The sequence below is a fragment of the Acanthopagrus latus genome, chromosome 3 (assembly GCF_904848185.1).
Source record: "Acanthopagrus latus isolate v.2019 chromosome 3, fAcaLat1.1, whole genome shotgun sequence".
NCBI lineage: Eukaryota > Metazoa > Chordata > Actinopteri > Spariformes > Sparidae > Acanthopagrus > Acanthopagrus latus.
In genome coordinates this window covers 2,406,033-2,417,500 of record NC_051041.1, presented here as the reverse complement: position 1 = coordinate 2,417,500, position 11,468 = coordinate 2,406,033, and the positions used below count along the sequence as shown (strand labels likewise).

The following is an 11,468-nucleotide window of genomic DNA, read 5'->3' as shown; positions in this document are numbered from 1 at the left end:
GACACTCAGCACTGGGACTCTCTTTTTTTGATAGTAACAAAAAGGGGTATATCTGTTGTTGCCATGGTGATGGAGTCTGTCAGCATCAGGACCGCATCATCCCGACAGTGTCGCACTGCAGCAGAGAAAATCTGCGAAGCGTTTTTTTGTTGCTGTTGTTGTTGTTGTTTTCTTTTGACTGTAATGCCAAGACGACGAGCGGCGCGTTGGAACCCGTGCTCCGGATTTCTTCTTCTCATGATAGTGGGCCAAAAAAAAAAAACGCGACATGACTTTCATATCGTTCTGTCTTCTTATCTTTGTGACATAGACTTCAGTTTATACACCTCCTGATACTACCAAACTGTGTAGTTTGTAAGCTGAATGTTGACATAAAACATGTAAAAAAAATATATATACATATATATGATATGCAACTTTATGCAGAAAATTGCTTATTCTCGCCTTTGGTGTACATTTTAATAATCATTAGGTGTTTTTTGTTATGTTTATCCTCCTCTGTGTCTTTGGCTGTAAATATTTGAAGTATCACCTCGTGTTCAGTCTCCCTCCCTCATGTGTAAGCCAAAAATATAAACTGAATTGTAAAAACTTGAAAGAGGACGAAAATCCACTATTAACTGTCAAATATTTGTAAATATGTCAGGATTTTGAATAAAAATATTTAAAAATATTTTATGAATTCAAACCAAAGGGTGAACTGCTTCTTGAACACTTGGCATCGAACTGTATTTATACATGAAGTAAAATATTATTATTAAATTAAAGGGTAACATCGACAATTTCACACATTAAAGTCTGTCTGCAGGTCTCGAGTTGTACGATTGTATACGAGAGAAAAGTAGTATGAAGTCTTTTGTGGCTCCAGTAGAAGTTGGATACAATCTGATAGAATTGCCTCCAGTGATGTCACTCAATGTCTGAGTTGCATTGTGGGAAATGTGGGCACCAAGTTCTCTAAAATGCAGTCTGTTGGTCCAACAATACACAAACATTTGGAGTCATAATGGACATTTTTACAACAGACAGTTAAGACAGTTTTTTTTTAATACACGCATACTTCTTCCTGCTGCCTACATTACCCACAATGCAACTTTGCCACACCAGATGCACTTCATCCAATTACATGCAGCTTCCTCTAGAGCCACAAAAGACTTGATACTACTTTGTTTTTTAGATATGTAAACACACTATGGACCAGGATTTAATATTTGGTTACCAGACACATGTCGAACATCGTGAGCATCTTTTACCGACAGCAGCTTTACTCCTCCTGATCCGGCCGTGATTTAAAACCCAGTGCAGGAAAATACTAAAATACTATAAAGAGGAAAACTGAGGACAGCAGGGGGATTGTACAGCTGAACTCTTCTGGTCCGTTTGGTTATCAAACTGTTCTGCTTTGCATGCCGGTATTTCCATACAAGATATATCTTTCTACATTAAACACCGACCGGAGAAAACGTTGGGGTTTTTCTTTTGCACCTGCTTGTGAAGTATGAGGACAAACTGCTCTCGTGGAGTCTCGGTGCTTTAATGCATCAACACCGACGCCTGCTTGAACTAATGACAGCATGAAAGTGAACAACGGGTCGTCTCTGCTGGAGGAGCAACAGGAAACATCTACAGACAAGAGTAATATTCTGTTTTTTACATTTTTACATCCACACAATGTGAATTTAAGACACATTTCAGCAAATTTATCTTTATAAAATCCTGTTTTTAACAGCCTCAACACACACATCAGGTGCATGAAGTGGATTTTTTTTCGATTTTATTTGACAGTTTCAACTTTTCTTTGCTGATGTTTTGAGAGATGCCACCTCCTTCCCCCCCACTGTTGATTCATTTTATTGTTTACAGCATCAAATATTTCTTTCCAGAGACGATCTCCTGGTTACTTAAGATATTCTTCAAACCTCACAGCGGAGAGGAGGCTGAAGTCTCAGCAACGATCTCAACACATCAGCAAATAAAAGTGAAACTTTCAGCATGTCTGGACTCCATTAGAGGTGAGTGGGAAGAAATACCGTCTGCCGGTGTGTCATTATTAAAGGAAACACCTGCAGAGTCTCCTGCGGCCTCATAAAGACAGGATTCACTGTTGGACTGATTTGGGTGAACTCCCCCTTTATGCAGATTTTGCAGCGTTGTGCTGAGTCAGCTGTTGTTTCCTCTCAGGTGGGTCGGGTCGGTACCGACAGCTGACTCATTACTTCGCTCTGCTCGTCTTCCTGCTGGTCGTCATCGCTCTGCTGCAGACGCTCTGCTGTGAGTAACTCCGTTAAGCTGCTGACACTTTGTAACGTTATTAAACTAAACGAGTTCTTACAATTAACAGAAGTTAACATATACAGAATAATTCAAAAACACATATATACACCTATATTAAATGATATTTTTGGGTATTTTTACCATAATACGGTTTATAGCAGACGATAAAATATGATTCTTCTCATTATGTATTTTATATATACTTGTTTTTATCAGGTAAGTGTTTTATAGTTAATGATTTTTGTCTGTCTCTCTCTCACAGACAGACCACAAGTGTCATGGAAATAGTGATAAAGCATTTAGATAAATGTACAATAAAAATAGGCATTAATAAATTAGTTTACAATGTATTAATCTATAAATAACTACACTAGGTAATAAAACTACAGTAAGTGTTATTTAGTATTTTATTGGCCAGTAAAAAGAGGTTTACAAATGAAATATTAATAGTTCTGATTCAAAGAATATCTATAAAAACAACATTTAACAGTCAATAAGTATCATTTTAATCTGCGTTTGTAATCAGTTAGCTTCTCTGTTTAGCCTCTCTGTCACACTTTGGTCCTCAAGCTGGTAAAACGATGCAGATTAGCCGATGTAACAAGCGTTCTGATTGGTTGTTGTCATCTGCAGACGTACGATGCACATTCATGTGCATTTGAAGCGATTGACGAGAGGCTTCCACTGATGGAGACCACTAACTTCCTGTTTAGCACGTGGCTAATGTGAATGGGGATTAAATCATTTCATCGTGCGTCTCTTCTAGACTTTCCAAATGTTATTGGACCGAATGGCTCCAGTTGTGACAGCACTTACACCTTTACATCATCACATGGCGCCCGGCAGCCCAAAAAGAAGAAACTGTAAAACAGTGGAGACATTTTTTTGAGTGTTAAGACTCATTTCACTGCCTTCTTACAGTTTCCTGATGAGTTTATGATCTCAATCGATAGTTTCAAGTCTTCTTTAATACAGCACAATGTTCATTTTGTAAGTTTTGGTCCCATTTAGGGTCAAATACAACAGACAGACAGAAATCATGTAAATATGGTCGCTTCTTTCTCCAAACAAACCAATATGGTGCTGTTTAACTCAAGGCTTCTGAAACGTCGTCCACAGACCGACGGGTGACGTCTCGGTGGGTTTGTTGCTGCGAATAATCTTGAAAACGGCGTGCAGATGTATTTATAAAAGCTGAACACGTCTTCCTCTTCCAGAACATCCAGCAGCCGTCAGTCGTCTTTCTTTTTTCTGCATCCCGTTTTAGCCTGAACGTCTTCATCAGAGAGGATTAACTCTCTGCGCTGGGTGTCTTCATCTTTTCATCGTTTCCTGTTACCTCTGTCAGTCCGCTTTGTTTTCACCCCATCCCGTATCCATGGCAACGGCTGATGGGACACCGTGTATGTAATTTTCTGTCTCTCTGTGTGTGTCGGATGTTTGACGTGGCAGTGGTTCAGATCAGCCTGGTGTTCCAGTCGCAGTCGAGCCTGCAGGAGGCCAAAGTGTCGGATCTGACGAGCAGGCTGGAGAAGCTGCGCCGGTCCTATCAGCTCCTGTTCTCCCAGTACCCAGCTCTGAACCAGTACTGCCCCGTCAGCAACCACACCGCCGGCGGTAAGCGCTGCGCTGCTCTGGAGCTTCAGAGTGTCGGTCTGGTCCTCACTTTTTAAAGGGCAGTTTGAGGGTTTTTCCACATGGTCAGGGTTTGTAAAAACCTGGAAACACAGCTGGAAATGTTGTCTAAATAAAAATATCCAGTGGTTGACTGCTTACAAATGCTGTAACACAGTCTTGAACAGTGGTCTTTGTCACCATCACCTCCTCCTCAACCTCTGGCATGAATAGATAAGATAGAAGATGAAACTTTTGATGTAACTTTGTGCTCCTGTGCAGAAAAGTTTTGTGTTAGTTTTGGCTGTTTGGCATCGTTAAAGTTTTCGTATCAGAGTTGTTTGCGGGAGCCGTTGGACCGAGCCGCTCTGATTTGCACAGCGATCTTCTGAAGGACACAAACCCACATCGTCTGTGTGCTGTGGACTCAGATATCAGGAGTTCTTTCTGTGTTTGTTTCCTGAAACTGTTTCCTAAAAAACTGTAACTGCACGTCCCACACTCACATTGTGTGATGTATGATTTATTAGCCAACTTCCACATCAGGAGGTCTGAGTCAGGACAAACAGGAGACATTTCCAGATGTTTCTGTGATGATTTACAGTCTAGCTGGACCAGGTTTCTGTGCCTGAACCTAACCAGGACATGAGCAAGGCATCACGACCAGAAAGAAACAGAGAATTAAATCTAAACAAACGTGAAGTTGCAACGTACAGAATATTCACAGTGATCCGGGTGGATCACGACTGTGAATGAAGTCATGAAACTTTACGGATGTGAAACTTGGATCAAAATGAAGGCTGAGATCCAAATTGGGCTCAAACACATAGATGTTGTGATTCTAAAAAACAGTTTTATGTATCTGAATTATGTAATTTACACTTGTATGTGTATATATAACATTTTTGCATGATTTCTACTATTACTAAATCTAATAAAAATGCTTTCTAACAGCAGCTGACTGGACCTACAATCCCAGAGCGTTGGTATTTGAGTCAGGAATGAGCCGGTGCACAAAAATAATTAGCTTGTGGAATGAATTGTGGATGTATTAAGACAGTTTTATTATTTAAAAAACTGCCTCCTGTTCTTGTAATCAGTCGGGCAGGTTTGTGAAAAGGTCGTCCTGAGCTGGAAGCAGATTAAAACTCCTTCTGAGAAATTAAGTTGCGACTTCTGTTTTTCTGTCTCCCGCAGAGAGAGTCTGCACGCCGTGTCCGGCCAACTGGACGGCTCAGGGGGAGAAATGTTTCCTGTTCAGTCGGGACAGGTCCGACTGGATCAGCAGCCAGTACCGCTGCATGGCACTGGGGGGCGCTGTGGCCATGGTCAGGACAGAGGAGGAGCAGGTGAACACACACACACTCTCTCAGAAAGCGTCATCAGTGATTTATTCTGCCTCTGTCCAGTTGTAAAACATTTGAGATGCTTTCCCTGAAATATCAGCTGCATATGGGGGCCGTCTGCAGGAGGTCAGCTGAGGTTTTGTCTTTCAGTGTTTTACTGTACACAGTTTATTTCCTGGAGGTGTGAACTGAAATGATCTCTGGAGAAGAGAGGGAGACTTCTTCTTTTGACTTTCCTGACTTTTGTCTCAGGTGTTTCTGTGGAAAGAGGCCCAGAGTCTGAGCCAGGGGGACTCGTACTGGCTCGGCCTGAGGACGGGTGGTGGTGACGAGGGCTGGCAGTGGAGCGACGGCTCCCGGGTGGAGAAGGGACCAGAGTGAGTAATGATAGGGAGGAGGAGGAGGAGGAGGAGGAGGAGGGTTGAAAGGAGGCTCCTCAGGTGACGAGCCAGCAGATGTTGATCTCCTAGACACCTGAGATGATATTAAGATGTAGAAGATCCCCTGAAGGAATTATTAGTGTTGGATAGAAAAAAAAAACAATCTTAGATAAACTTTCCTTATGATTCAAATAGAAATAGCAATAAAGTACACAAAGAGGAGGTCAAAGTGAGAAGAAACAGGGAGAATTTAAATGTTAAACACTTTTCTTCTTCACTGTCTCCTCCCTGTGTACACAGTGAATACATTTGCTTTAATGGGAGGGGATTAACAGACAGTGGGAGGCTGTTTTAATTTTCATGATGTATTTTTCATATGGAGGAGTAGCGGTTGCCATGGTAACAGATTAAAGACCACGTCGTTGAGAAAATAAGAAACCTGTGTCTGCAGGTTTTGGCTTCACGTGCCCGACAACACCGACAGCAGGCCGCTGTGTGGACGACTCACCCCGGGAGACGACTACAGGAGGAGCTGGTTCACCTCCACCTGCTCCACCCGGCTGAGGAGGATCTGTGAGAGGAGGCAGGCTGCTCTACAGTGAGAGGAGAGGAGAGGAGAGGAGAGGGGAGGAGAGGAGAGGAGAGGAGAGGAGAGGGGAGGGGAGGAGAGGAGAGGAGAGGAGAGGAGAGGAGAGGAGAGGAGAGGAGAGGGGAGGGAGGAGGGGAGGAGGGAGGAGAGCGGAGGGAGGAGGGGAGTGGGGAGGAGAGGAGAGGACGGGGGGGAGGGGAGGGGGGAGGAGAGGAGAGGGGAGGAGAGGAGAGGAGAGGAGAGGAGGGGAGAGGAGATGAGAGGAGAGGGGAGGAGAGGAGAGGAGAGGAGAGGAGAGGAGAGGAGAGGAGGGGAGAGGAGAGGGGAGGAGAGGAGAGGAGAGGAGAGGAGGGGGGAGGAGAGGAGGGGAGGGGAGGAGGAGAGGGGAGGAGAGGAGAGGAGGGGAGAGGAGAGGGGAGGGGAGGGGAGGAGGGGAGGGGAGGAGAGGGGAGGGGAGGAGAGGAGGGGAGGGGAGAGGAGAGGAGAGGAGAGGAGAGGAGAGGAGGGGAGGGGAGGAGAGGAGAGGGGAGGAGAGGAGAGGAAATCAGAGTTTTAAGAGTCATAATAAATCTATGTTTTGATCTACACATATTTCCTGTGCTAATAATAATACTGATGATTCAAATAAAACACTTAAATCACTAAAATAAATTGTTTTGCACAAGTTTGTTTGTTCTTGTTCAAGGATCAATACTGAATTAATCGGTTAGACTCAAATCCCAAATATCTACCAAAACATATGACAAAAACAAATAAGATATACAGATGGACTGAAAAACTGCGTTAAATGAAAGTCATATATGAGCCAGTTTATGATATTTCCATTTATTTTAGCTGTAGAAGATAATAATGTTGTCACTCGGTTGACTTCCTGGCTTTTTTAGAGCTTTCAGCCACATTTAATTTATTAAAAACATTAACCCTCTATATAACGATATTTTATTGTTATATTTATATCATTTAAGCATCATTTGATTGTGCTGTAAAGCCATTTTTTATGTAATCCGTCCTTGGCGGCTGCTGTACCTCCTCGGTGTGTCCAGCAGGTGGCGGTGTTGCATTTTCAAACAACACCTGACGCGTCCTCTCTATTTCCCGACATGCTTTGCGGATGCGCAGCCCTTCACATTAAAGGACACCGAGCGGTGAGATTATAACGGAATTTATCTGTGAAAGGTAAACAGCTAATTTTACGAATATTATGACTTCTACCTCATCAATTCGCTGTTAATAATTAATTTAAAATGTTCCTGTCGTATTCAATTATTTATTGATCTCTTGGGGACAGTTCGGATGTTAGAAGCGTCCACTTACATCGTCCATCCTCCTCAGCCGAACCGGCTTACCGTTAGCTGAGCCCATCTTTACCGGACAGGTTTAGAATTATAACTATTTTTAGCTTAATATGTATTTAAGCCAGTGTTCATTTTACTGTTCACATATATCTAAACGGTCCATATTGATGAATTGTCACTCGCCGCCATCGTTCGCCAAACCTGCATCCTTCACATCGAATTATAGCGTGCCCTAAACCGAACTCCGTTTGGAAAAGTTGCTGTTTTAAGTTCTTCACGTTTTCTTGGACAAAGCGTACATCCTATAGAAAAACGGATCGAGTTTTCCTAACCATAAAAGTTTTCTGGTAAATTCGGCTTTCAACACAGTTGCCGAAACCTGTTTAAACTGAGTTAATGGTGAAGTTTATCTGTTGGTTTCCATCGCTATCATCTTTCTGTTCATTGTGTCTTGGGCCAAAAAAATGCGCTTTCCTGTAATGTAGATCCATTCATTTAGAGGGCTCGTTGTCCAAACTCCATTTTGAAAAGGTGGTGTTTTATCTCGTATTCTTGTTAAACACATTTATCCTAGAGAAAAATATAAAGATTTCTACTAATCAGTAATGTCCTCTGGTAAATTCGGCACCCAACAGAGTCACCAAAACCGAGCCTAAACAGAATTCAATTTATGAATTTAACTACTTCTCTCCATCTTATCTTCTCCCTGTAGAATCTGTCTTGTGGCTAAAAAGGCTGTGTCCTCTCAGATCTACTGCTACTGGATAATTACCGACTCCTAGCTAACGTTAGCCAAACCAGCTTCCTCCATATTGAATTAGATCCCTCTGCAATCCGAACTCCATTCAGAAAAGGCGGTGTTTTTAATTTCCTCTGTGGTATTGTTGAAACCGTACATCCTGCAGAAATGTGAAGGTTTCTTACTCAATCAGTAAAGTCTTGTAGTAAATTCGGCTAACAAAACAGTTTCCAACACCAAGTCTAAGCAGAGCAAATGATCAGGTTCATCAGCTGACCCTTATAGCTATCTTCTTGTGTAGTGTGTTTTGGGGCTAAAGCTACCCTGTCTCATAAAGCAGATTTGGTGTTTTTTTTTCTTCTCCGTCCAGTTTGGAGTTTCTAACATGTTGTTGCTCCTCTGCAGATATCCAGCAGCTGAAGATGTCTGACGACATTGAGGAGAAGATCAAGAACTACAGGACGGCTCCTTTCGACGCCCGCTTCCCCAACACCAACCAGACCCGCAACTGTTACCAGAACTATCTGGGTAAACAAGACAACCTGCTTCACTCAGTATCTCACTCAGATCTAGTGCATACAGAGACCCTGTCAGGTTCTTCAGGTCTATTCAGACCTTATCTTGCCACTGATGTAGAATATATCTGCATGTTTCCTTATGTCAGACCCACACAGAATCCTACCTGAACTTTTTAACCAAAGCAGGTAAAGATGAACGCAGGTCACATCTAACTGCTCTGAAGCTTCTGCCAGCATGTTGTCTTTATGCTTGGTTTCTCTGCGTCTGGCTTCATGTGAATGAAAGCGCTGATGTCTAACTGCAGCTGTAAGGTCAAACTGAAACAGAATATGTGTTTCAAGGCCTTCAGCCTCTGATCTCAGCCGCTTCCTCATCATCAACGCTTTTTAATGTGCCTGCTGGACTTTGTTAGTCTTCCTAACAGATGAGAAGGGCTGTGACCTTACATACAGAAGACTGTTCACAACTGTTCACCCTCTGAATTAAAGTTAAAGGCTTAATTTCCTAGTTTTCTTTCCACTTTTCCAACAATCATCAACTCAAGTTTGGTAGAAATCACGATACACGTTGATCTAACAGCCAACTGAAACAGTTTTTGAGTGATATTTCTGTCTCAGCCTTCCTCCAAATCAAACTTTTAGAGTTTGTCTTTATTTTAATAAGAGGGCAGTTCTTTTCAGAGCTCCATTTTGAGTGTGTGTGTGTGTATTTCCGCCTCATTACAAGCACGACAGCCAGCTGCACTTTACCGATGCAGTGATCAGTCTGCGCAAGCAGTTTGTTCGCTCGTCCTCAGAACTGATCCCTGCTGCTTCCCTGCTCCTTTTCAAAGTCTTTCAAAGAAAGTTGTGTCTTCAAACGTTGCTTTTCCGATGTGTTTTGGCCTTTTGTACACAATGTCACTGAAAATAGACCATGTGGAAAACCTCTGCTAGGGTTGAGATATTCAAAACTGTTTATTTCAGTGTTCACGATGCAAAACAGGCGCCCACGTTCACTTCCTGGTTGTGTCTTCTCAGCGTTTGTGCTGATATTTGCAAGTATGTTATCATGAATTATTTCAGTTTGTGCATTTTCCCTCGTACGCGTGGACCAGATCTAAAAGTAAAAATAGACGCTGCTTTGTGAAGCTATTATTAATCTGCACTCTACTGACTGATGGATCCCTTAAGGACACGATTGCAAGTTGTATTTGTAATAAAGTGTTAAAAGTAATGAGCCACTCGTTCCTCTGGAGGATGATGTAAAGTGACGTCCACCATCTTGTTCCGGCGCTCGCAGCAGAAGTAAGAGCTTGAGGACGAGATGGCAACATGGCGGACGAGAGCGACTTCTGGTTTAATCGAGGAGAATGGAAACGTCAGACCAGAGATTCGGGATGTTCTCTCTCTCACCGACATCTCGTCCTCCTCTCTGTGTTTTCTGCAGATTACCACAGATGTAACAAAGCTCTGACTGCCAGAGACCAGGACACCGCTCCCTGCGAGTGGTACCGGCGGGTCTACAAGAGCCTCTGCCCCATCAGCTGGGTACGTTACACCAAACACTCCTCCACACCAGGGAGCCGTTTCATGTCGGGTGTTATTTCCCCAGCGTTCGTCCGACTGTAAGTTTCCTCTCTCTTTCTCTGCGCCGCAGGTTCAGAAATGGGACGATCAGCTGGAGGCGGGAACTTTTGCTGGAAAGATCTGACCGAACACATCCGTCTCCGTCCTCCTGCACCTTTCTCCATCAGAGTATCTTAATGTGAAGCATCTGCTCTTCATGTACAGAAGCAACTAAATAAATAATATAATGTGACTGTGAACTCTGTCGTACTCGTCTTGACTTGTAGCTGATTTGTGAATCATTGATCAAACCAGTGCAGGCAGCAAACCTCAGATCTGGAAATGTATAGGGGCTTTTATTTTGAAAAGTGAACATAACAGGACCACAGTGGAGTTAAACTGTCCAACATCAAATATTAATATGCGGTCTTTAATTAGCAGGTAGCTGAAGCCACTTTCTCTCCAGCTGGCATCCTGACAAGTTACTGTGTTGATTCATCTGTCTGTTATTTTCTCAGTCAGTCAGCAGTTTGGTGAAGAAAACGCTGAAAAATGTCCAAGTTTACGTTTCCTTAAATGTCTGAATTTGTCCACAACTCAAAGATATTCAGATCACAGAGGAGGAAAATATTCACGTTTAAGAATCTGGAATCAGAAGATATCATGTAAACACATACATGTAAGTGTATGTATAATATACTTTAACTTGTTTTTTCCATACTTGAGTATATTTACTGCCTGAAAATGAATTTTAATATCAGATACTTTAAGACTTTTACTCAAGTACTCGTCATACGGGTGACTGATATTTTAGCTCTTAAGCTTTTACTTTTTACTCAGGAAGACTTTTCTGTGGGGGGGTTTCTGTGGTGTATTATTTTATTCATGTGTATTTTTTTTTTATGTCGTCTGTCTGCAGACGTCGTGTCCGTACATGTTGAATAGGTCTGATGTTCTAAGTTTGAGTGTTTTTTGACAACTTTTGGGTCAAAACAGAACAAAAACAGCTGGTTTTCCTGTAGGAGCTGTTCTAGATCGCATCACGTGCTCCTCGTCAGCAGATTACATTTTCAGAGCGTTTGTTTCTCTGATCACTTGAAGAATCTGCACTGAAGGTTTATTCCTGACCGGGCCGAGGTCTCGGTATGAGGCAGCTCCTGGAGCG

General features: G+C 42.6%; 2 protein-coding genes across 2 annotated transcripts; both read left to right on the top strand.

The window, feature by feature from the left end:
* The first annotated feature begins 1,532 nt into the window (after nucleotides 1-1,532).
* LOC119015006 (C-type lectin domain family 6 member A-like) lies at nucleotides 1,533-6,216 on the top strand. Its single transcript, XM_037090517.1, has 6 exons — nucleotides 1,533-1,635; nucleotides 2,182-2,271; nucleotides 3,727-3,891; nucleotides 5,086-5,237; nucleotides 5,487-5,611; nucleotides 6,066-6,216. The coding sequence occupies exons 1-6, from the start codon at nucleotides 1,575-1,577 to the stop codon at nucleotides 6,214-6,216; spliced, it is 744 nt and encodes a 247-aa protein (XP_036946412.1). The 5' UTR covers nucleotides 1,533-1,574.
* A 1,029-nt stretch (nucleotides 6,217-7,245) lies between these two features.
* Nucleotides 7,246-10,563, top strand: LOC119016896 (cytochrome c oxidase subunit 6B1-like). The gene is made up of 4 exons (XM_037093256.1): nucleotides 7,246-7,379; nucleotides 8,643-8,765; nucleotides 10,185-10,285; nucleotides 10,395-10,563. The coding sequence occupies exons 2-4, from the start codon at nucleotides 8,660-8,662 to the stop codon at nucleotides 10,446-10,448; spliced, it is 261 nt and encodes an 86-aa protein (XP_036949151.1). The 5' UTR covers nucleotides 7,246-7,379; nucleotides 8,643-8,659; the 3' UTR covers nucleotides 10,449-10,563.
* Nucleotides 10,564-11,468: the final 905 nt, after the last annotated feature.